This window comes from Brachyistius frenatus, unplaced genomic scaffold, assembly GCF_029030835.1.
Source record: "Brachyistius frenatus isolate BFR_SWC_R1_liver_20210118 unplaced genomic scaffold, ASM2903083v1 Contig_39, whole genome shotgun sequence".
NCBI lineage: Eukaryota > Metazoa > Chordata > Actinopteri > Embiotocidae > Brachyistius > Brachyistius frenatus.
In genome coordinates this window covers 2306596-2332110 of record NW_027210638.1, presented here as the reverse complement: position 1 = coordinate 2332110, position 25515 = coordinate 2306596, and the positions used below count along the sequence as shown (strand labels likewise).

General features: G+C 39.1%; 3 protein-coding genes across 3 annotated transcripts; 2 read left to right on the top strand and 1 right to left on the bottom strand.

Annotated features, from left to right (window-relative positions):
* The first annotated feature begins 288 nt into the window (after nucleotides 1–288).
* Nucleotides 289–13403, top strand: nr1h4 (nuclear receptor subfamily 1, group H, member 4). The gene is made up of 10 exons (XM_069701835.1): nucleotides 289–437; nucleotides 1119–1294; nucleotides 4414–4791; nucleotides 7550–7690; nucleotides 8877–9019; nucleotides 9107–9205; nucleotides 9446–9545; nucleotides 9688–9834; nucleotides 11934–12047; nucleotides 12185–13403. Exons 2-10 carry the CDS (start codon nucleotides 1198–1200, stop codon nucleotides 12421–12423), a joined length of 1458 nt encoding a protein of 485 aa, XP_069557936.1. The 5' UTR covers nucleotides 289–437; nucleotides 1119–1197; the 3' UTR covers nucleotides 12424–13403.
* Nucleotides 13404–14004: 601 nt separating this feature from the next.
* c1qtnf13 (C1q and TNF related 13) lies at nucleotides 14005–15030 on the bottom strand. Its single transcript, XM_069701845.1, has one exon. It carries the CDS (start codon nucleotides 15028–15030, stop codon nucleotides 14005–14007), a length of 1026 nt encoding a protein of 341 aa, XP_069557946.1.
* A 3734-nt stretch (nucleotides 15031–18764) lies between these two features.
* ube2na (ubiquitin-conjugating enzyme E2Na) lies at nucleotides 18765–24720 on the top strand. Its single transcript, XM_069701957.1, has 4 exons — nucleotides 18765–18873; nucleotides 21816–22062; nucleotides 22579–22719; nucleotides 23334–24720. The coding sequence occupies exons 1-4, from the start codon at nucleotides 18844–18846 to the stop codon at nucleotides 23378–23380; spliced, it is 465 nt and encodes a 154-aa protein (XP_069558058.1). The 5' UTR covers nucleotides 18765–18843; the 3' UTR covers nucleotides 23381–24720.
* The last annotated feature ends 795 nt before the right edge of the window (nucleotides 24721–25515 follow it).

Sequence of the window (25515 nt, the reverse complement as noted above, 5' to 3'; positions counted from 1 at the left end):
ACACCATAATGCCCTGTTTAAAACAAGGCTAGAAATATAAACTATTTTACTGATACTAAATACTTTTGGTCAGCTTGCTCACACTTGTTCCAGTTTTTTGTGTCACGACAATGACTGGATTTATGATCTGTGTGTGATGCTTGTGTATATGGGTGGGAATTCATGAGGCAGCCTCTTGACTTGTCGAGATAAAGAGGTTTTTTTTTTTTTTTGGGGGGGGGGGGGGACAGGGACAGGAATGGACAGTTTAATTAATAACCACCATCCATTTCTCCCTGACCTCAGCTAGTCACACATGCTCTCACTGGAGTCCAGACACAAGCAGCTTCATGTTCAATGGCAAATATTGATGGAGCTCTAGCTAACAGCGTGGATATCAGGAAAAAAGGCAGAAGAAGTCAGCAGGCAGGAATTCAACATCAACTGACTAGGATAAGGTAAGAAACGTGAGAGTATGAACATATTTTACATTCACTGGTGACTTCTGAGCCCGCGGGTAGAGATGGTAGGTCTGGCTGCTGTGTGGGCTGGAGGTTTCTGAATCCTTGTAGGTTGCTTTTTTTTTTTTTTTTATCTCAGGGGAAATTACACTGAGTTAATTAAAAGATGTGGCGGGTGAGGTCTATAAAAAGTAATGCCTCACAAGTGACCATGTTGTGGCCTGGATATAGGGAAAGACCATGTACCTTGAAGACGAGATGCCTTCGATCTCATCTACTGTTCAGGTTTTACGATATTATTTAATAATCTGTGTAAGCTGACCAATAGTGAATGCTTCCATTTGTTATGTTTAATGTAAGTACATTAAGAAAGATGAACAATGATCTTATACACCCTGTCCGCTGGGCCCTGAGGAAACAGTGTACATGAACATGGAATGAAATATGTGATACATAACTGCTCAGACAGTACAGCTCTTCCCAACCCTGACCTTCATCCCCCACCTCCCAGCAGTCGGCTACTGAATGTCTCATCCCTGTGTGTCAGGTGTGTTCATGTGGAGACGCACAGGATGATGTTTAATTACATTGTGATTCAGGTGTCCGAGGATCCTGCAAATGTGTGTTTCGAACATTTTTATTGTGGTTCTCAAATCATATTTTGATGCTTTTTTACAGAGGTTAACGAAGGCTTGGTGCTACTTTACGGTCCAGCCTGAGCTGTGCTTTCCGACCTGGTGACAGACAACCCTCCTGAATGAATGAGTGGGTGGGCCCCGACATCAATGTGGTGGGACCGCTGCAAATCCCACCCAGTGATGAATTCTCTATCTCGGAGAGCTCGCACTTGTTTGGTAAGTCTACTTGGCAGGAAGAACACGTTCTCACTTCAAGACATCAGATACAACCGTTTTGTAAAAGCCCACTGAAATTTCAGAGATACACAAAAGGTTCCTCAGATTTATGCACCCAAGCTAGTTGGTTATGTTTAGGGAAAGGTCATGGGTTGGGTCTCAATAAATACTAAATAAATAAATTACTTACATTATGTAAGTAACGTTACATAGGTCATAAAAGTTACTTTACAAATGTTATGTAATTTAAATAGAATACTTTGATTTCAAACACAGTGAAAGTAATGTATTTCATCCGGTCAACCTCCCAGAGATCCTCTCCATGCACACTTCCTCCCTTTTTACACTTTCTCACCCGACCTCTGTCTCGGGTGGTCATAGTACTGCTGCTAAAGGGCAACTTGTGCGTATCTATGGGAGGCCAGTGGGCTTTGACATTACAGTGTGTGAGGCCCTGGGTATGAGAACAGGAACCCATACAGAGAACGACAAAACGAGACAAGTCTACAACCGCCCAGTGCTTTGACCAAAATGCTGATGTCAGCATGCTAACATGCTCATATTGAAAATATAATGATCTTTAGCATGTGTCAATGTAAATATTGCGCTTTACCAACTCAGCGGTCTCAAATTGCTTTGCAAAAGAGATGGTGAAGACTTGAATCAGTTTCAACAAAACAGTTTCAACAAAAACTGAATATTATAACCTTCATAAAGTTAGAAGGTAATGATTGCCTACTTTGGATCAGACTATGTTAGTTTTACTTCAGTGTACCTAATTTATAGGTGACTGAGTGTATATATACACACAGCTGTCATACGCTTAAGACACCTACTACCAGTCTGACTGAGTAGTAACACCATGACCATAACATATTGCACTTGAGGATGAAAAAAAAACTTGTGAGAAAGCAAGAAGAGAACTGAAAGCTACAAAAGGAGATACATCTTAAATATCAGCAATTTCAATATATATTTTATATGTATTTTATATATATGCTATATATGTTATAGCATTAAAGTGTAAAATACTACTAATTTTAAAATCAATTAAACTGAACACACTTTGAAAAACTTAAAACAAGCAGGTGGATAATTTTCATCCCACACCTGTGAGGAGTTCCACCTAATTACTGCAGGAGTCAGTTCACGTCATCGCTGATCACTCACAAGCCTGATCACACCACACAGTAGCAGTTAGGTGGTTGCAGTGCCCAAATCTGTGAATGACTTCAGACATCAGGCAGCTATTTGTAATGTTGTAAAGAAATATGACAGTGTGGTTAATGAGTAATTGTGGCAACCTTTGCCCCTCTTGGGAGTTCTCAAGCAAGTGCCAATAGGTGAGTGCTGTTCTCACATCTTTATCGGAAAACTTTCCAATCATCAGAAATAAATGAGAGATGATGTTTTTGGTTAGACACAAAGGAAGCACTGAAGTACAAAACATTGTTGTACTGTGGGGATCAAAGAGTAAAGTCTCAGAATAGTGTGTGTGTGTGTGGTCACACGGCGATGGCCATGATCCAGAACAAGTCTTCAAGAGGTCAGTGTTACATTATACTTTACAGATATTGTGTTAGTATTAAATGTGTCTGTTTGCTTTAAGGCCAGATTTGAATACATGACAATTTTACTGTACAGCTCAGAGGTGATTCTTGTTGAGTGCGTTGTTGTTTTTTTTTTTTTTAAGTAGGCATCCACCGTCTGTTGCTTTTAAAGAAAAGTTAGAAAATAAAAAGGTAAAGTTATTGCTATGCCACACTTGGACAGAAAATCAACAATTCAATTGAAACAATTCAATTAGTTTATGTTTAACTTAGTGTCACAATCAGAAGTGCCAGTTTGTTTGCCGTTGTTACATTTCACTCTAAAAGACACGGTGTGCTCTGTGTAAGCATGTTGTTAATCATTTATGGGTTTATAGTATATGTTATGTGGGTTTCCGGTTCTAACAAGATTCTACAGGAAATTGAGGGTTTAATGAAAGAGGAAATGATATGTCTCAAAAACATGATCGACCAGTCTTTATCAAAGCTGCTCTGAAAATATCTTACATTAACAGTGGGTCCAGATATAAGGAATGAGGACACTGCAGTTACTTTCATCACTGTGTGTGTTTTAGCACCTTTCAGCTCATTGTTTTGGTTATCCGACTTCAATGTTTTGGTTCACTGACTTTATTTTCAGCCACATTTGGTAGCGGTTCTCTGTGACAATTAGGCTTTGATAAATACTCTGTACACAATGTTCCCTGTCGAATAAAGTATGCGATTTATCTGCCATTACAACAAGTGGCAACCCACCATGACGTCACACATTGGTTTGTGGCTGTTTTGAAGCCTTGAGTCTGGTTTTTTTGGCTGTTGCCATCTTGTTTATCCTCATGACATGTTTTAAAGTTTTAGTCTTATCCTTTCACCTGCAAATACGAAATAAATATAAAATCATAATTCAAAGCGGTGGGTAGGTTTACTGTCAGATCTTATAAGTACAAGTGCAGTGCTTCAGTGCATCAATCAGTCCCTGTTGTAGGATGATATCTGTAAAAACACAATGAAATGAGTCTATACCTCATAAAAATCACTGGGGAAAGACACAGAGGTTTGTCGGTCTCTGAACACTTATCATAAATACACTTGTCTCTGAACACCATATTGACTTGTGGAAAAATTGTATTGACTTTGTATTTCATGAGAGACGTTGATGCTTTTAGAACAGAAGTCTATTGAAGCCAGCTTCTGGTGGTTCTTAGTCGTATTGCACATTAAGGCACTTCCGCATTGGCTTCACTTTTCAAACTGTGTCAATTTTATGATACAATCTAAGGATTAGAAAAAATATATTTCCCTCCAGACTTGTGAGTGGTAACAAAAAACAGAAGAGTGAATATTGGACATTTGTTAGATGTACAGAAACACAACTCCCGACTTCATGAAGCAGACTTCATGTCTGCTGGATGTCTAATTAAGCAACTTCTAGGTAAAATGTTCATTGTATCAATTTTGTAAGGTGATAATATTAGATGGTAACATTTACAGCCCAAAAAATTAATTACCACTGCTTTAACTGTCAATTTCTGTTCATACTGTTTTATAACCTTTCTCTTCTTCTCTTAGATATTCTGGCAGACCAAGGCAGTCCTCTCCTGCAGGATCCCGACATCATACCCTTCACCAGCTATCCCAGCATGCATTACCCATCCATGGACCCCAACATGTCTTCCACTCCATACTACTCCACTCAGAACTACTACCCTCAGTACAATGGAGACGAATGGTACTCACACACTGGGATATATGAACTGAGGAAAGGACCCCTGGAGGGAAGCTATGAAGCAGAGATGGAGGAGGGGTCCTCTGTTGTGCCGGCTGTGTGCAAGAGGACCCGGCACATGTCACAAGCAGGAAGGGTCAAAGGGGAGGAACTGTGTGTTGTGTGCGGAGACAAGGCCTCTGGATACCACTATAACGCTCTCACCTGTGAGGGCTGTAAAGGTGAGTTGATACTGTAAACAGTCATTTGTGATCTTTTTAACTGTACAGCAGAATAGTTTGTCTTCTTTCTGTTGATTTCAATGATAGGGGCAGCTGATGGAGGTGCAACTAATGATAAGTTCCTGATTGATGTGTCAGTTATTTCTATGATTAATTTCCCAAAGTTGTAGTCGCTTGTTTTATACCATCAACAGTCCAAAACCCAAAGACATTTAGAACAATTTATTTTTTCAATTATTATTTTTTTCTCAGCAAATTGATAACATTTTCAAATGAAAAGCTGCAATAATCAAAGAGTGGTTGGCATTTAAAAAAAGAAAAAAAAGAACGTCAATTAATGAACTGATCACTTGGAACAGTTGCTAATTTATTTTCTTTCATATTTTCTAATATTATCTTTATCCTTTTTACAAAAGTAAGAGATACAGTTTGTCTTGCATAAAAGCTACTTCCGTTTAGATTCTGTATTAGTCTGAGTTCATTTTGCATTTGCTTTAACTGATGTTGATGCTTTTACAGTATATTTATCTGAGGCAGACAAAGTTGTACTGTTTCATTTCCAGGCAGTCAGAATATTAAGCTATTTACTCATTAGTTGAATGACATTTGGCCAGCATACCAAAAATTATGTTATGTTTATATCTGCAGTCCAGACAACAGGTGAAGAGTCATAGTGTAGGCATGTGGCAATTAATATCCAGTTTGCCACTGAGCTCTTCAACATCATGAAGTTGGTTGGTAAAAGCATTTTAAAGATTTTGAAGCCACATTTAACATCCATTTGCAACTACAGCTGAACATTTATTATAACATTTTTGATTCCTTGTATAATTACCTGACAGGGATGGGCAGTAAATCTGTGCAATCATACAACATACAGCTAAAGAAAGGATTGCAGCTGATTTTAGGGGAACAAAAACAATAAAATGAGGTAATAGTACAGTAAGAACAAGCAGTTTACAACCCTTTCTCCATGTACAAATAATGAACTTGGTGACAGGCAAGTCACAGCCTTCAGCAGCTCCTCCCCATGTTTTCGTGACTCTGTCAATTTGGTGTGATTCCTGCCAAATGACAGGGTGAATGGATGTAAGTGTAATTCCACACTGTGAGGTTGGACAATGCCAGGAGTGCGGCAGCTGACCTGTCCTGCCATTTGACGGAGGATAGGCTCAGGTCTACCTGGTACTGCTGCCAGATTGGGTTCCCTCTCAGCTTTCTGTTGCACAATGCACAAGCAACCTGAGCTGAGTTACCCTAATGCATGTCATTGTGCTTATTGATGTCAGAATGTCTCGTAACTGTGTGTGTGTGTGTGTGTGTGTGTGTGTGTGTGTGTGTGTGTGTGTGTGTGTGTGTGTGTGTGTGTGTGTGTGTGTGTGTGTGTGTGTGTGTGTGTGTGTGTGTGTGTGTGTGTGTGTGTGTGTGTGCGTGTGTGTGTGTGGATCAGATCCAGCAGGGTTCACTGGTGTCACTGCATCATTAGTTTGTGTAGCTTATGAGGTAGACATTTTATCTATATCTGATTATAGTAACAGCTTGTAAGTCACTTTGTGGTCAAACTTGAATTACCGCCTCAGGGTTGTATGCCAAACTAATTCATAACCAGTCAGGTTGAAATTTACGTCCATGTCTGTCCAGACTCATACGATACATGTAGGGAAGACTGAGAGAATTTGGCCAATAAACCTGATTCTGATAGACCACAAAGTTGTTGCCATGACAGTAGGCGATGCGTCAAATATAGCTGTTGCAATAAAGAAGTTACTAAATTCAAAAACATTGATGCTTCATACACATCTTCAACTCAACAGTGCAGAAGATCTCCACAGTTTAAAGGTGGACACCCAAAAATAGTATCACCAACTCAATAACCCCCAAATGTAAAATATTTTCACAATCTCCCCTTCTGTTATGGCGTTGACTAAAGACTGCTAAAGCGTTATTGCAGAATGTTATGATGTCACCTTTGACCTTTTGAAAGTAAAAGTCAAAAGTTTTTGTGGTAATTAGCGTATGAATTCCTGAGTTATGGCCATAAATGTGTTTTGTGAGGCCTTGGTGACCTTTGACCTTTGGCCACCAAAATGTAATCAGTTCATCCTTGAGTCCAAGTAAACAGCCTGTTTTAGGTTTAAAGGGTTAAACTGAATTTTAGCAACAGGTGTTTTGCTCTTTGCTGCCAGCAGTGGTGCTAATATTAGCTTGCTGCTCCCGCTTGTCTACATTTGGTCGTGGTCGGGGAGGTTTTGACTTTGAAAGCTCAGCTGTGTCATTGTGGGACTCTTTAAGTGGTCAGAGCAGAAACAGGTGACCATCACGTAGCGCCTCCTGGGTAATAATTGCTTTTATGAATCGCCCAGATAACCTGATAATAGTGAGGGCAGTAAAGAGAGTATGGGCAGCTTGTGAGAAGTTCCAGTGCTTTGATGTGTGTGTCATGACACATCAAAGAGTAAAATGTCGAGGTACTGGTACTGCGTAGCTGTGAGTGTAAGCCCACCACGAGCAACTGGTTGTTAGTTGGGAAATTGTACCAATCTGAAAGTTGTATCAAAAACAAATAAATAAATAAATTTTAAAAAAAACTAAAAATTGCACAGTTAGTTGAGCAAACTTACTTCCTACCACTGTACTATAGTGTGGCCCAAGAGAACTTACTGTATGTGGCCCATGTGTTTGTGTATCACAGTACAAAACATCCAGCAGTGTCTTCTTTACCTCACTCATGATGATACCATGTTTCCATCATGTCCAGGTTTCTTCAGACGGAGCATAACAAAGAACGCTGTGTACAAATGCAAGAGTGGCGGAAACTGTGAGATGGACATGTATATGCGCCGGAAATGTCAGGAGTGCCGGCTAAGAAAGTGCAAGGAGATGGGCATGCTGGCAGAATGTGAGTATCGCTGTTTTTTTTAAGAGACTCTGGTCCCTGTTCATACTGACAATCGGGAATGAAAAGATTGCAGACATATTTCAAATGTATTTGCACCGTCCACACATATGCAAACACTGTTCTGTCGTTTCAATAGCATTGATGCAGTCAAAGGTTAGCCCTCCTTTTCCATTCTGACATGGTCTGTTGAATTTTACAGAGGGATTGTATTTCACTATATTACGCAATACAAAAGACCCAGCTTTTGTTACTGTTACAGGAATAGAAGCAGTTAAACTGAAATCTTGAGCTCCATTTAGAAAAAATAAACGCCTTCAAAGTGGCGGCAGTCATTAAAAGGTGTTTTTTGCTTTATCTTAACACCACTGTCTCTTATCCATTGTTTCAAACACTGAGCGGACCTCAGTGCGAGTACCGAACTTGTTAATATGAACATGTATTTTCTCTGAAGTAGGGTCAGTGGGGGATTATTAGTTATGAAGTCTATTAAAGAGCTGTCAGCTGAAAAGAGCGGGGGGAAAGACCAGACTCCTGTTGCTCATAAATAGTGCAGGGAAGTTGTGATGAATATTGCAGGGTGGAAGGCATTCACGACTCTATCTGCAGCCGCAACAACAGCTCAACAAGTCAGTGTTTTTGTTCATAATGTGAGCAGACGGATGGTAATTTAACAAAGACGTTGTTTTCTTTCTTTTGATTTCATCCCTCCTCTCACTGTTAGTTTGTCTAAATTCTTTCACTACCCTTACAGAAAACCACATACATTTAATGTGAACATTTTCATGGTGTAATGTGTGAAGCCCATGTAGATTTCCATGTTTAAAATGTTATATATTTTCCTCATGTTATCATATGCTGCAACATGTGCCATACACAGAATTCGATTGAACTGACTGAAATCAGAAAAGTAAAGGACAGACAATGAAAAGGTATAAAATAGATGATCAAAAATGTCTAACTTGCTATGAATTAAAATAGAATCATGTGTTTGATGGAGTGCAAGTTAACATGGATGTGATGTAAAAAATTAATCATCAGGATTTCAAAGTTGCACTGTTCTTGTACACAGATGGTAATGAGTTTGATCAAAGGCAGCCTAGATGAAAGTGAACAGGTAGAATTGCTGCTGTGGATAAAGATCTGTAAGGTATTTAAAGCACAAAGTGAAGCCTGTCAATGCTGACAGGCCTGCTGACAGAGATTCAGTGTAAATCGAAAAGGCTGCGGAAGAACCCCAAGGCCTCTCCAGGACAGTCGACTGGAGAGGAGACAGAGGGTGCCGACAACGCAGACAACAAACAGGTCACTTCAACCACCAAACTGTCAAAGGTAAACACAACCGCTTTGATAAATTGCTCCAGGCTTCACAAAATGTATCATATAAATTGTGTGTTTTGTTTTGTTTTTTAAATCCAGGAAAAAGTGAAAATCACTAAAGAGCAGCAGGCTGTCATGAAACTCATTGTAGATGCTTACAACAGACATCAAATTCCTCAAGATGTTACCAAGAAACTGGTACGTCGCATTTATCTTTAACTTATGTGAATTATTGACTTTAAACAATCCTGCAAATGCTGCTACAGAAAAAAGGAGTGCAGCTCATAAACACAACACCTGTCCACGTAGATGTCAGACTCAGCTAAAATTATGCTGGCATCATTACAAGCTTTACTGTTGCCTTGCCATGATAAAGTAGGTTGTTTTTCTCACGGGAGCGCTGACCTGTTTCACTGTTGTTTACTGCTATTGTTACAGCTTCAAGAACAGTACAGTGCAGAGGAAAACTTCCTGCTATTGACGGAAATGGCGACAAGTCAAGTTCAAGTTTTGGTGGAGTTTACAAAAAATATTCCAGGTATTTTCGCCCCGTTTGGAGATCCTGTAGAGTTTAACTCATGGCCATGGAAAGAGGCACAACACTGAGAGTGAAAATAATAACACAAGTTGCCTCATTATTTCTTGCATGCTGTAATGAGTTGTGTTTATGCTTCTGGTAGGTTTTCTGTCTCTCGATCATGAAGATCAGATCGCTCTGCTGAAGGGTTCAGCTGTGGAAGCCATGTTCCTGCGCTCAGCTCAGGTTTTCGGCAGAAAGATGCCCAGCGGACACACAGAGGTTTTAGAGGAGAGGATACGCAAGAGTGGTGAGTCCGCTTAAAGTAGTGCCCCTGAAAATGTCTGTATTACGTACTGGTGCAACTAATAATAGTGTCTTTAAAAAGCAATTTCAAACTTTGATCACCCAAATAAGAGTAATACTCAACATGTAACTTTTAAAGATTTTAACTCCTGATTTGTGACCTTCAGCAGTCTCGGGCATTCACTTGCAGCAGTCAAGCAGAAAAGTCTAGTTAGATCCTCCTTTAATATTTGATCTGAGTGATGCAGCTGGGAGATGTGTGCTAACCTGATGATCTCTGGCTGGGTGTAGGTTACACATGCACACACACCCTCGCTGGGTACAGTTTCATTATGTTTAGGTGTGTGTGTGTGTGTGTGTGTGTGTGTGTGTGTGTGTGTGTGTGTGTGTGTGTGTGTGTGTGTGTGTGTGTGTGTGTGTGTGTGTGTGTGTGTGTGTGTGTGTGCACGCTCACTCAGCTCATTTGTACCACTGGTATTAATTTATTAAAACACACATACGTTGTTTCTGCAGTGAAAAGGTTTTTATTAATGCATAATGTTTTGCTGCCTCTCTATTTACACCACAAATAGTTCACATGGAGGCTGGTTTTTAAAAATATTTATATTTATGTGAGGTGTCAATATGTCAACCCAGTTGGACAGTTAGACAGACAGTAGCGGTGATGGCAGGAGTGTGTGTGCGTCACTGGGTCCCTCAGTGCTGCTCTGGTGTGAATGGTGGGGATAAGAGATATTCACATTAAAGGCCAGTCTGGGACAATAAGGAAGCAAAGCTGTCTGAAGAGACCATTGTTCCTTATCAAAACATCAAGAGTGGTATTGTCCAGTTCTCTCCCTCTGAGCCCCACTGGCATTTCTGAATGCTTGATGATGTGTCCAAGTAGACAGACAACCTCCACTAGTTTGAAGAGCGTCAAAAGTAGTAACTGTTGCCAATATGCAAGAGCAAACTGAGCAAAAACATTAAAATTATATTGAGAGCACTTTGAAATATGTATCCTGATTCATTATTGAATCATTACCTAAAGAAGAAAAGCAGAGAGGGCAGTATTTGTTATGTTTGTTGTGGTATGTGCTGGAGGGCTCAGAACAAACGTGCACTGTTTAGAGATGAAGCCTATTCTACTGCAGCAGAACTACACCGTTTTGATTTGTAAAAACATTTGGCAAGAAAATATGTAATCAAAGGTGAAGCTTTAATGAAAATCAAGTTATTTCAATTTTAGTCATCATATGAAATAATTTTGTAGTTGCATGTTGCAGGAATGTATTTTTTGCTGCATGTTTTTTATTTTTTTTTTTTAAATACCTGTTTTGAGCTCTGTTATTTATCTTGTTCCTCTAACATTTCTCTCCCAGCTACTCTGTCCTCTTCTTCAGTTTATTCAGTCAACAACACTCACCCTAATACATTAGAGCCCAGGCCACCAGGTTAAATAATGTTGAAATTAATGTTTGGAACTTTTAGTAACCCACATGGCCGACTGTAATTGTTGTGATTCAGATTTTTACCTTAAAATGTGTTTCTCCTGTCTGTTTTTTAATGGTCTTATTCGATGTGTGAAATAACTATATTGTATATAAAACATAAAAGTCAAATATATTTGAAGCTGCACTGCTTCAGGTTGAATGTGCACAGTATGCGTCATTTTAGATTTCACTTTGACATTGATAGTACTGTAGAGGACAATAATGCAGATCAGTTCATCAGAGTAGTTCATCACATGAGCTGCAGACCAACATTATCTGTGTGTAGATTTTGGTAATTATAAACCCCCATGTAAAATTGTTTAAACATGTTGTTATTCACTTGGGAGACCGCAGTGGCTGTAATGAAATAATTAATATTTAGTCCAAATCACATGGTTAATATCAAAAGTTTTGCTCCCTCTGGTTTCTGCTGTGTGACCTGTAGCAATTGTGGGAATTAAAGTGGGAATTATTTATTTATTATTGTATATGCATTGAAACTACTTTGAGAAATTAAAGCAGAGGTCTAAAGCCAGCTCACCTAACTGTTTTTAAGGACAGCTTGCTTGTTACTGTGAATATGTTTAGACATTTGATATAAACAAAAATATGTGACTGTCTTGTTCTGCAGGTATATCAGAAGAATTTATTAAACCCATGTTCAACTTTTACAAAAGCATCAGTGAACTCCACATGATGCTGGAGGAACAGGCTCTCCTCACCACCATAACAATCTTGACACCAGGTATGTGAAAAGCTTTTATTGTGTTGATCCAGAGGTGTTTTTTTTATTTTTTTTATGCGAGGTGTGTTTTCTGAATCAATATCTGCAATCTTTGATACCTTTAAAAGCTAATGTATAATCATGGTATTCCTCTTTAGATCGCCCCTATGTGAAGGATCAGCAGGCTGTTGAGAGACTTCAGGAGCCCATGCTGGATGTGCTGAGGAAGCTGTGTGCCCTGCAGCATCCGCAGGAGCCGCAGTATTTCGCCCGTCTCCTGGGCCGTCTGACAGAGCTGAGGACACTCAACCACTACCACGCAGAGATGCTCACATCCTGGAGGATGAATGACCACAAATTTACCCCGTTGCTTTGTGAGATCTGGGACGTGCAGTGACACATGAAGAGCAGAAAGTGGTAACGGGGATGATAAAATGAACATTTCAACGTGCAAGACAACATCATAGCCCAGCTGCAGTGCATATTTATACTGGAGGACGTGAGGATCCAGAATTAAATCTCTGTACAGCTTATGTGCTTCTGTTGTCCCTGGCCTTGACAGCATTAGTCATGTAGTGACTTTGAGAATGGTGTTTTATGCTCTTGAAGCTCTTCATGGCTCACACCATCTTTATTATTAATTGTAACACGGTTTTTAGCACAAAGAGGAAAGGGTTTGGATTTGGGAAGCTTTTCATTGTGTACGTCACATAAAATGTATTGATTATAGACAAGTAAAAACACTGGAACGTATTCAAATTAAATATGGTGCTTGTGAAAAGTGTGAGAATTAGATTGCATTGTTTGATGATGGGTTCATTCATATTTTGTTTGCAAATCTCTGTAGAACTTGCTACATGTGGTATGTTCTGCCTTAATTAAAGACAAGGTTTTCAGAGAACAGATTTACATTTTTAATGTTAGTGAGCACAGAGGATATAGTTATTCAATCTGGTGTAGATAACTAAATCTGGTACATGTGGAAAATTAAGATTCTTGCCCTTTTTTAATCCACCTGTAACTTTATCTCAATAAACCAAACAGTGAGATGTTGAATTTGACTAAATATTGAAATATTTATGTTTGACTTTCCTTGATGAATAATATATAGCTTTCTATTGTATTACTTACAATAGCCCACAAAATCAATGACTTTTTATGCCTTATTTATGCCCACAGTTAACTCTCCATAAAGAACAACAGCACTGCAATTAAAACACCATGACTGTGTTTTTGCAAATTTTCTAAGAGCCAATTAAAATATTTAACATTGCTGTTGACTATTTTCAATGTTGATCCTCATGTTGAATGTTTGGTCTTTCTTTTTTGTAACATTTTTTGCATTTGATGCCAAATAAATAAGAACTTTTAAATTTATTGAAGTGAATGAATATTTATTTTATTACATTAATTTTGTATTTTTTTTTCCCATAATGCACACAAAACATTAAAACAGATCTATCCGCAATGTAAAAGTTCCATACATAACGTGACCACAATGTCACTCTAAGTCTCCTTTTTATAGTAGGTACATTTTTATAAACTTTACATCATTTACATGTTATTCTCGCCATGCAACAAACATTTTTACATGTAAAAAGTCCAGCAAAGTACAAAGAATTTTTGAAATAAACGTATCCATGAACTAAAACCCAAAATGTATACACTTTCTCTGATGTCTTGCAGCTGATTGCACTTAAAGGACAAGAATAACCATCTTTCCTGCTGATTAGTGTCCATTTTTGCCTCATAGCACCATCTGGTGGCGCAACAAATACAGTACCATTGGAATAACATTATTTACTATGAAAAAAACAAACAGGAAAAATCAAATAAAGCAGTAAAAGCACTTAACCTATACTAAACACAGATTGAAGATTCTCTCAGATCAATCTTCATGGAGATAAACTACAAATTTACTACAAAACAGGCTGTTTTTTTTAAAGACACCACGAGGGGTTAAGACATTTATATTTATTTATAGGTGAGTTCTGTCCTGGTTGTTAGGAGCTGTTTCTGCTTCAGGATAAACCAGGAAGCCAGAAAACGTGGTGTACCTCCCCTGGTTGCTGTAAACAGCGTAACGCTCATCCTGCTGACTGTACAGCCACACACAGTCGCCCCTGCGGAGAGACAGCAACAAGCTCTGACTTTGCATCTCCCGTCTCTTTGATGTATCCTCATCGAACACCATGGCCTGCACCTCTCCTTTCCCCGTCATTAGCTTCACAGAGACAGCCTTACGGGGGTGTTTCCCCACGGTGAATGCAAAGAAGTACGCCCCGGGGAAGTGGCAGGTGAACAAGCCTGAGGTTTTGTTGAAATGGCCCCCAATGTTGACATATTCCACATCAAAGTTCAGAGGTGGCTTGTCCTGCTGCCTACTACTCTGACCCATGAGTGCAGATGTGCGGGCCACTGAGAAGGCAGACTGTGGCTCCTCCACCATCTGACCTCTGGCCCAGGCATCAGCCTGAGGTGGGCAGTTTGGATAGGACAGTGAAGATGGGGATATGTGGTTGCTGATGTAGCTGGTTGGGGCGATGTCAGGATAGATGAGGTAACCAGAGAAGGTGATGTAAGGGCCAGCATTACTGTACAAAGCATACTGAGGGCTCTGCTGTAAAAGCAGCCACACAGTGTCCATCTCCTTCAAACTGATCATTACGCTCTGGCTTTGAACTTTCCTCCCTTTCTTGCGGTAGTCATCGAAGGCTATAGCCTGCACCTCCTCTCCATTCTTCACCAGTATGACAGAGAGCATTTTTTTGGGAAATTTCCCCACAGAAAAGGAGAAGTAGTAAGCCCCGGGGATACGGCAGCGGAAGAGGCCGCTGTCTGGGTTGAAATCCCTTCCGATGTTGACCGTGAGCCTGTTGAAAGTCACTGCCTTCTCCTTTCCTCCCACCACGCTGCTGGATCGTGTGGCTGAGAAAGCAGAGCGGAGGCCTGTTGTCACTGGAGGGGTGTGAAGAGGCGAAACTGGTCCAGAGTAGGTTATCATGATGAACAAAAATGCCAGGTAGCACTGTGTGCTCCAGTGAGCTAAGAATAAGAAAAACATATCTGTGAAATTACATTTACAGATAACAGACACACAAGTGCTGGTGAATTAGATATTTGAGTTGTCCCAACAGGAGGGTCGAGACTCCCAGAGGGGTCACAAGACAAATTTCAGGGGTCACCAGATTGAGGGAGAAGACATTTTGGAAATGTGCTTATTTGCTTTCTTACCGAGAGTTAGCTTAATACAAAACTGGAAACACTGGCTTTATCCCCCCCCAAAAATCCGCCACTCAGTACCTTTAAAGCTCAGTGGTTACCACATTACATCTTGTTTATTTAATTTGTACAAAAACTGAACTGAAAAAGAAAAAAGTTGTGTTTTTATGGGGTGTTATGTACCATTTTTGGATATCTTGCAAGGTAGAAGTAGATTTTGTTAGCAGGCAAGCTGCTTCCACCTTTCCAGTTGTTATGCTAAAGTAGTGCTGGTGTAGCACTCATATTTAACACACAGAAAAGAGGACTGTGTCGATTTACTCATCTGACTCTTGTAGAAAATGAGTAAGAGTATTACTAATAATGTGGAATGTTTTCCTCAGAAAAGAGGGGGGAAAAAATCCTGTTGCAGAAGCTCTTCATTCTCTCTTTAACAAATTTTTGCTTTTAGGTCTCTGAAAACTGAAAATTTTAAATCCAATCACTGTTTAGTTGAAATGCTCACGGCATATATTTCATCATAAAGCCATGACTTGTGGCCACCTACGCCTAAAAGGTTGGCAGACACTCTTGATATCAAAGTGAAGCACACTTTGGTTAGAGTAAGTTTTGTCTATCAGGCCACCACATTCAGTAATTCCTCTGTATGAAACAGTTGATCAGGAAGTCTGGCTACACTCTGTTGACATAAATCTTCCCAGTCAGATCAAACTCTTGGTGTGAGCAGATGCCCCTGTAATGTGGCTGATATTGTCTGTTCTCCCTGTGCACTGAGAGAAGGGACTGCATTAGGCGCTGGTTCATCTGTTCCTGTGTGTGTTGAACAATGGAAAATTTCAGGGGGTTGGTGAGGTGGGGCAGGGCAAAATGCTAAAAGACACCACCGCAAAGTATAGATGAATCCTTGCTTTGACTAAGGTGCCACAAATCAATTACTTTCATGAACATATTTATATGGAAATTGTAGATTTTTTTTTAAACCGGCACTTAATTTGTTTACACCTTTTAAAGAGCACGTCGTATTCAGGCAGAAAATCATTATGTCAATATGAAATTTACTAAACTATCAAAAATATTTCAGAATGTTGTTCATGTGTACAAAAATGGATCAATTTAAAATACCACAAGCTCAGATTTGTCTGAAGAGCTTCCATGACCTCGACTGAATGAGTGGAAACTTTGCACCTGTAAAGGCAACAGACATGAGTAATTGTAGGCTCATGTTTTACACCTGGTTGTTGCCCCTGTAATATGCATATTTTACAGAAGACTAATGATAGATATTTAGCCCTAAGCCGTGCTAGTAAAGTTAAGACCAAGAGCTGGGAAAATAACAGCTTCACAGCTTCATAGGAGTCAGATGCTCTAACCTTCAGGGTGAAGTAAACTTTTCAAAATCTTAACATTCATAGCTTCAACATTTTTCAAAACAATTTACACAGTAAAATTGTGTTCTTAATGAGAATAATTTACATTTGGGTAACAGCAATGTAAAAATAAAGCATGAATACAATTAAATAGATCATGAAATCACAGATTCATGTCAAAAAGATGACTTAAAAAATATTAAACCCACCTGCTGCGCGACGTTGGGTCAGAAATTGCATGCTGGCGGCAGTCAGATTTTAAAATAAAGTTCCTGTGAGTTTGCTGCACAGCTAATGTCCACGTAACAGGTCTGGCACCCAAAGGGACAAAGCTTTTGTCCATACAGATATGTGAGGAGGTGGAGCTCCAAACCCCCTCCAATCTTTAGCTTCTATTCAGTCTGCAGCAAAAAAAAAAGTGAAAATGCAGCTGTACCGTGCAGCCTATTGGCCCTCAGAGGTGTTAAATTTTGTCTGAAGCAGGGGGAGAAGATGTGAGAAACAAACTCTGGTAACTTCAGAAAAATGTTTGCAGATTTAAGCAGATTTAGATGAACAGTTTGGGAAGTGGACTTTGAATAACTGAAATAAGAAATGACCTGCCATGTTCATATCAGTCAATGCAAACAGGCTGCACTCTTTAGATGTGATTTGATTTGAAAAAATAAAATGCTTAGACAACACAATACTGAAAATAATTTAAATTCTTTACTTAAATGAGTAATGTGGTTCAAATTAAACTTAAAATATACATATCAGTTCTAATGTCATTTAAAGAATGAAAAGCAAAGTACTCCTTTTTATATCCATTTCAATTATTGTAAGTGTTAAATGGATGTCACCGCTATACTTTTATAAAGTAAAATTTATGCTGTATTATTTTATAGTTAAACATATATACAAAATGAGAAATTTCCCCACCCTCCCTCCCACTCCCCTCCCCAAAAAACATTACATTTAAAATCAGGCAATCCTGTCTATATGTTAGTCTATAACAAAATGTTGTAAATGAATCATTTTCCACACAGCATTTCAAATAAAATGGTTCAACAGCTTTCTTAGAAAATAAAAATCTTAAAATAACCATTTCTTTACTTTTCAGTTTGTGTCCACTTACTGTTCTGTATATATATCTGTAATAATTTATTTTGATGTCATTTTAATTCTATATTGTTTGGCGCTTGCTTTATCCCTTTTAAACGTGCACATGGGCTCCGAACTCGAGAAATGTCCATATTTCTTTAGAAATTGGCAGTGATGGAATGAAACTCAGTACATATTCAATACAAATTCAGCGTACTAGTGCTTTACTTGAGTATTTTCATTTCATGCAGTTTTTTTACTCGCTACATCTCAGAGGCAAATATTGTACTTTTCATTAACTACATTGCTCTGACACCTTAAGTTACTTTTAAGATTGTAATCTTTCATACCCTTCCTGACCGGGGGAACCCTGTCAAGAGTTTAAATGTTGCTGATAAATTGAAATATCAAATTTGAGAAAATTCTTCCAATTCAGATAAATAAACAATTTAAAAACCCATTTAGATCAGCTGGAAATGCATTGTCACACAGCTGAAAACGGTACAGGATTTTCTAAACTCGTAAAGAATTGAATTTTTGTAAACAAACACATTTTCATCGAATAAAATACAATGTATTGGTGCAGATAAAACTACCCAGCAATATATCAGGTTAATTCAAATTAGCTAGTAAAATGCAAAACACACAATAATGCAGCAGTAATACCTATCAAAAAATATTATATATAAAAGTAAAACACTGACGGGGTGCATTTTACTGCACAATGATAACTTTTAGTTTTGGTATTTAAGTAGGCCTAAATTTCCCTGCTAATACTTAGGCAACATTATTTTTCTTGAGTAAAGTTTTCAAGACTGTTTACTTGTAATGGAGTATTTTCACAGCGTGGTATCAGTACTTTGACTGAAGGTAGAAGACCTGAAAATGTTTTTGGTTTTTTTTCACTCCTGGAAACCGGTTCGCTGGGATGCATCATCATAAACCGTATTTCTCTGAAATCCGTGTTGGTACACCACCTCTTGTTTGCGTGATGTTGACCACTGCGCGTCAGATGAACAGCTGCTGTCGTGACGTAGAGAACCCGGAAGACGTGTGTTTGCTGTCAATGCCATCGACAGACAGAGAGAGAGAGAGAGAGAGAGAGAGAGAGGACCGAGAGCTATAAGCCCGCATTTAACACAAAGATGGTAGGACTGCCCCGCAGGATCATTAAGGTAATTGTTTCGCTCTCTAAAACAGCTCTTCGTCGGGAGAGAACCGCACATCCAGAGATTAAACTCACGTCGCTCAAGTGCGTCCGGTTTACAGTTTGGTGCGCTAACGTTAGCATCCAGCGGGCTAAACGTCAGTTTGGTAAAGTAACTTCCGCTTCATTCCTGTTGTGCCGATGCACCGAGACAACGGGGAGTTCAATAAATATATACATCCACGATCAATGTGCTCTGGTACCGGGATTACGTTTTCTCTGTGTACTCTTCAAGCTCAGTTCTCAAGTTGCTGGCGGTGCTGAGGGCTAACCAGGCTAAATATGCTAACACCGGCTAGTTGGTTAGCTTTTGAGTTGAATGATTAAAATAAATAAATAAATAGGAACACTCAACGACGCATCATGTCTGTAACCAAACATGAAATAAAGTCTTTCCTTTGTACTCCTATTTTTGTATTTATTTTTTTTCCCCATTTAGCCAAGTTGTCGTTAACTCTTTAAAGACTAAGTAACGTTAGCAGAATGCTAAGCTACACGTCGTAACGTAAAGTGATGGATGAAACTATGAACAGCTGATTGGAAATCACCTGCAGGGCAGACTGTCACCACGTGGTCCATTACTTGAAGGCTAATGTTATGAATTACAAGTCCACTATCCAATCATAACAGCAGCAGTATTCAGTGAAACTGTATGTGCTCTGACGAAATAACAAAAGTACACGATTATTATTTCTGTCTGAGAAGGACTCTTGATTGTTTGGTGAAGCTGCTTGTCTGTGGTGTTGATTTTTTTTTTTTTTTTTTAGAGATGCAAAATTATTAAATGTAAAACTCTGAAGTTCTCGGAAACCAGGGCGGTTTGTTGCATTTGTCCTTCCAGCTGCCACAATCCCAAAAGTATTAGGTTTTATAGTGATATAAAACACAGGAAATCTGGCCGGTGTTAGTAGTTGTGAACTATTTAGTTTGTTTCCTCATTTTGTTTCCTGTTGAAGTGCGGTGGGAATAAACTATTATAGACTAATATGAGCCTTTCTTTTTTTTTTTGTTTTTTCTTAGCAAACTCATCAGTTGTAATGGTTGTGTTTTTGCAAATAACATTAAGTCATTCATTTGCCCTACTATTAGTGTACTGATATTTATCGGGGAGAACAGCAAAACAGGAAGATGAGGCGGAAAGGTTTTACAGGTGTGTGAGGAAGCAGACCGCAGCCTGCAGTTGGTGGGAAAAGACGGGAGGGCTGGGAACAGTACTTAGCGGGCCGAGCCCTTGAGCCCTCAGAGCGTGTGACTGGGACCGGGAGCCCCTCTCCTGTCTGTGTTTTCACTGCATGGTTTTGTCTGTGGGTTATCTGAAACATTTCAGGAATCTCACTCGCAGTTGCATGGAGGACAAAGTGTCAAAAACAAGAGGGGTGGGTGTTGGCCAACTTCATTAGATGGTATTTTTATACATATAGTTGATTAGTTATTATTCTTTTATAATCAGGTGTGCATTTCAAGCAGCTACAAGGAGAATACAAGTTTTTTTGTAGTTTAAAAAAAAAAAAAATCAAATAATGTAGTACAACAGGAGCAGTGTGATTTGTAAATTTGAAGAGTGCATTCAGGCTCACAACGATGCATGTTATATAGACTGCACTGTTGTCAACTATGCGGTTTCCTTGTTAATGGCATATCTTAAGCATATCACTTACAGTCTGCTGCTTCATGCTTACCACAAACCAGATCAGATACATGCTCCTCTTTCACAGTAAAGGTATGTGTTTCTGTGGGTCGCCTGCTGTCACTATGAGCCGGGAGAAGTCTTGCTGCAGTGGCTGACAATGGACGTACTGGCCTCCTGTGGGGTGGTGGCTGAGTCAGTGTCACCTCTAAAACACAGTTACATACTCCACAGTGTTCAGGTTCGCAGCATTGAGCCAACATTGCAGTGAAAACCACCCTCCCCTCTGTGTTAAAGGATAAGAGCCAAGCACACTACCTTCTATATTCTGGCCATCATCCCTGTAGTTAGAGTAATGGTAAAGCACAAATATTTGCAGCTCTGATGTCGGCTAATGTAGTTATAAATCTTTCATATTTAAGTTTTACCAATAAATATTCTTCGGGCATCTCACCCAATAAAATATTTTTTTAATTCACTGCAATGTGGTGCTTGACACAGATGTGGATGTCTATAAAACACAACTTTGTGAGTAACTGCAATTATAAATTATTGTATATTTATAAACATTACACCTTTTTTTCCCCCAGTGTCTGCAGTCACTGAGGGAGGTGGAAAAAAAAAAAAGTTCAACCCAAGTAAAAAAACATGTAATGCTTATCTTTGCATAGCTTTGTCATACATCTCTCTTATTGATTTATTTTCTTTAAAATCTTGCTTGTACAATGTTGACTGTCACAGGTGCTTAAAACACTTTTGTAAATATAGAAAGAGGGTCACATCGGTCGCCTTTAGTCACAGTTCTTTTTGGATGCGCACATCAAATCTGAAACTTGGCTAAAACATACCTTTACAAAAGAAACTTAGCATATCAATGACATTTGCGATATACAAAATGTTGATGCTGGTTCTTAAGTGTGTTGGATGAGAGGGAGAGAGATGAGTAATGTCCAGCTACAAAGAAAAAGTGAGCCATGAATGCGGATTGGTTCCTCTAGCTCTCTTATGACTAACCCGTGTGGTGCGACAGGTGCTGTGTCTCCTGTAAAAATGCTGTGTTAGGTTTTGTCACATTGTGCAGTCTCAGCACTCACCTGAACCTGCCTGAACACAAGGAGTTATATCTTTCTACTGAGATGTAGAGTTCAAAAGCATTTGCCAAAACAATGCATCTCTGCCTGAATGGGATCTTATGGACGTGACGGTGCAGTTTATGGCCCTGTCTTGTAAAACAATATGTAATTAATTTCTTTCTTCCTTTTTGTTTTTTATATATTTATCAGGAAACTCAGCGCTTGCTTGCAGAGCCTGTTCCTGGCATCAAAGCAGAGCCGGATGAAGGCAATGCCCGCTACTTTCACGTGGTCATTGCTGGACCTCAGGACTCACCTTTTGAGGGAGGCACGTTTAAACTTGAACTCTTTTTACCTGAGGAATATCCCATGGCAGCTCCTAAAGTACGCTTCATGACTAAAATATATCATCCAAATGTCGACAAGTTGGGAAGAATATGTCTAGACATTTTGAAAGGTAAGCCAGTCTTCTGTCATGTCGCAGTCGGTGCTCGGCACATTCTTTTCTGATTAATAATCCTTTGCGTGTCTTACATGAAAAGTCATTTATTCATCCTCTGATATTTAAAAAAATAACAGCTAACAGAAAATGAGTCTTTTCCCAAGCAGCTTTAGTCGTCACTTTGCCTCTGTTCTTTCTTTGGTCTGTTGGGTTAGGCATGTTACTGTGGGAATGCCTGTATGTATTGTGTCCTGTGATGTTTGACCTCTGGTTGAAGTGAGGGATTTGCCGATTTCATCTTGCTCAAAAGATCAAACACCTCGAATGTTACAGTTTTGACCCTATCTGGAACTTTGTGCCTCCACTTCTGCATATCACCAATATATTCACTGCATTAAAAGGCAGTGAGGAGATGCATTATTTCCATGTCACTTCTTTACTCTTTTTTTAAAAATCTTTTTAATGTACTAAATTCTATAATCCCTCTGTTGGTCTTGCTCTCCATTAGTCTCTGTTTGTCATTTCTTTCAGATAAATGGTCACCAGCTCTGCAGATTCGTACGGTGCTGCTATCGATCCAGGCTTTACTAAGTGCGCCCAACCCTGACGATCCCCTAGCAAACGATGTTGCAGAGAAGTGGAAGTCCAGTGAAGCTGAAGCCATAGAAACAGGTGAGCGCTGTGATCTGACCTGGTTCAGCCGCGGGTTTAACAAGGATTTGGTTTTTCGTCCACCTTTTGGCTAGCACAGCGCTCGCTTTTCAACTTCTTGTTTGAATTTAAAACCTGCCTGAAAAAGATGCATGCAGAAATGTGATGGAGTTTGCATTTTCACGCGGTCTTTTGTATTTGATACTGCATCTTTTTCTCAGCCATCTTTCAGTAGAATTATTTCTACCATGCCCATATTGTATATTGTGTATCTATGTTTCTAAAATCTTATGAAACATTTGTTTATTGAACACAAAATGGATTCTTAAAAGAATATTTCAATTTCAATAACTACACTCCCATACTAAACTCACCACACCAAATGCCTCAGAGGAGGTTCTCCCCGGGAAGGCGAGCGTCTCTGTTTGAAAACCTTTGTTAGAGCGCCACCATCAGGGAGATTGTTTTCACAGTCTGGATAAGACTGTACCATTTAGTATTATGGTGGATTGGTGGAGTCTTTCCATATACCATATACATACAGCATGCACACCCTATTTCTCATATTCCAGTCACTGTATCTAAACTGTAATTATAAACAACTGTGTATATATTATTTTTTTTCTACTTTACAGCCAAGACATGGACCAGGCTTTATGCTGGAAGCAAAAATGAAGTGTGAAGCAGCTTAAAAAGTCGAGACACAAGTGGAAGTCAAGTGTGAACACAAGTTAAGTGCTGCCAAGACCACCTCCTGCTTCATTTGCATTTTAAGGACACAGTCTTGTATTTTTATTTGATGTTATATATATATATATATATATAATATAATGTGTATATATATATGTATATAATGTGTATATATATATATGTATATAATGTATATATATATATGTATATATACATATATATATATATATATATATATATATATGTGTATATGTATATACATATAACAAACACAAACAAACAACTGCTGACATTTAAATGCTCACTAGTAAAGAGAAATGACTTGTCTTTGTCCTAACTCACTTCTATTCAAATGCATGGGCAGAGGTTTTAGATCTACTCATCTGGCTTTTCTGTCCAATTGGTGAAATGGTGTCTTGCGTCCCACATGTTTGGGGTAATGTGGGTTCGGGGGGAGCCAGAGCAGCGGATTGAACGGGGATGAGAGACTGGCTAGACGTGGTCAATATGATATACTTTTTATGTTTGTTTTAACTTGATTTTTTGGCGTTGCTGTTTGTTTATTAACAGCAGCTAACTACTACTAGCCCACTGTATTTAGACACTCACCTGGAGAGGGTTTTTTCCTGTGTCAGTTGCCCAGCAGCTCACATAAACAATCAACGCCCTACTTCTTTAAGTTATATCTGGCTTCATTGAATACAAAATGATGTAACTAAAGACCAAACTGAGCCTGCCGCTGTCACGTTATCTTTTTCAACCACTCTCGGTGTACTGGATGTACTGCAGGTTTGCGGATGGTGTGAGAGGGTCCGGTGGGTACAGTTGACATCGTGGACCTTTCCATAGTTTTAGCACATATGTGTTATCACCATATCTAGTCCTTTATATGTGAATATTTCTTGCTATTGCTGTACTAACTCCCTCTTGCTTACCCCTCCCACCTCCCTTTTCCCATCACAGTCTAATTCTACAAGACTGTGGTTTACCTCCTCCCAATGGCATTTATTTCACAAAGCAGTGGTTACATGTGAGCCGTGAGTTGTTTAATGATGTGAGTAGGGACCGAGGGGCTGGGATGGGGGTTCGAGGGCCGGATATGCATGAGAATAGATGCTGGATTGTCAAGGGATCAAACTCCAAAAGACCAATGAAGGCTTCGACTCTCGAGTGTTGCGATCGCTCTTTGGCTGAAAAGTCGGTATTCAATTCACTGTGTAAATTAATTCTTTATTCATCTGAAGAGGAAATGTTTTCCTGCTCTCAGAATGCTATGAAACAGTCCACTTGCATACTTTTATGTTCTGTAAATAAATTATGTTGATTAATAAACAGTTATCTGGGTTTGATTCTTAAAGGGACACGTGTATGACATAATAAGTTTGCTAAATACAACTACTTCAAAATAATTACATTTTGTGTTGATTGTATTCAGGTAATTGTTAAATTGCAATTAAGGCTCTCAAAAAGGTAATACATTTAATATAATATTAGCACCAGGTTAATAAATCTGCCTCCGGTCTCATTGTTCTGTTTCAGTCAGATTAAGTCACAATGCTCCTTTGTATGTGGGGCAGGCTCATTCACATAATGATATTAATCAATACCTCTTAAACGTAAACCCTTTGTAAAAAATATTTTATTGTTCTCGTTGCAGCCAAATATCCCTGTTCATTAGTTATGAATGCCTGTATCCTCATTTCTGGAGACAGTCGACAGTACAGTACACACCCAACTAATGAGGCACTCATTTTTTAAACATCTTAAACCCTTTTTGTACAACTATACACACCGTGTGCTTAAAGGACTGTCCTATACCGCTAGAGGGAAGCCCTGAGCGTTGTCACTTTTGTACAGTGCTGGCTTCACTTACTTCACAATGCTGCTGTAAATAAGCGGCCTCACTGCAAATAAAGTGGCCCCAAGCATCGCCTTTTCCTAAAGCAGCAGAGCCCTACGGCCTCTTTAAAGACTGCAGGAAACCAGGCAACCAGAATCTAAATGCAACTGGTAAATACTTTTTTTTTTCCGCCTTGAATACTAGTTTGTTAGAATTTCTTTGAATGTAATGCAAAAAGTGAATGTATGGTATATTTGTGTATTTATTTATCTCTTTCAGATGTGTTT

What these genes read in the sequence shown, in the direction of transcription:
- c1qtnf13 (XM_069701845.1), bottom strand. Translation starts at nt 15,030, where the DNA reads ATGATAACCTACTCTGGACCAGTTTCGCCTCTTCACACCCCTCCAGTG.
- nr1h4 (XM_069701835.1), top strand. Translation starts at nt 1,198, where the DNA reads ATGAATGAGTGGGTGGGCCCCGACATCAATGTGGTGGGACCGCTGCAA. An exon ending in GGAGAGGATACGCAAGAGTG is followed by an intron (nt 9,835 to 11,933) that starts GTGAGTCCGCTT and finishes CTTGTTCTGCAG; the next exon opens with GTATATCAGAAGAATTTATT. An exon ending in CATAACAATCTTGACACCAG is followed by an intron (nt 12,048 to 12,184) that starts GTATGTGAAAAG and finishes ATTCCTCTTTAG; the next exon opens with ATCGCCCCTATGTGAAGGAT.
- ube2na (XM_069701957.1), top strand. Translation starts at nt 18,844, where the DNA reads ATGGTAGGACTGCCCCGCAGGATCATTAAG. An exon ending in TGCCCCGCAGGATCATTAAG is followed by an intron (nt 18,874 to 21,815) that starts GTAATTGTTTCG and finishes TATATTTATCAG; the next exon opens with GAAACTCAGCGCTTGCTTGC. An exon ending in AGCTGAAGCCATAGAAACAG is followed by an intron (nt 22,720 to 23,333) that starts GTGAGCGCTGTG and finishes TCTACTTTACAG; the next exon opens with CCAAGACATGGACCAGGCTT.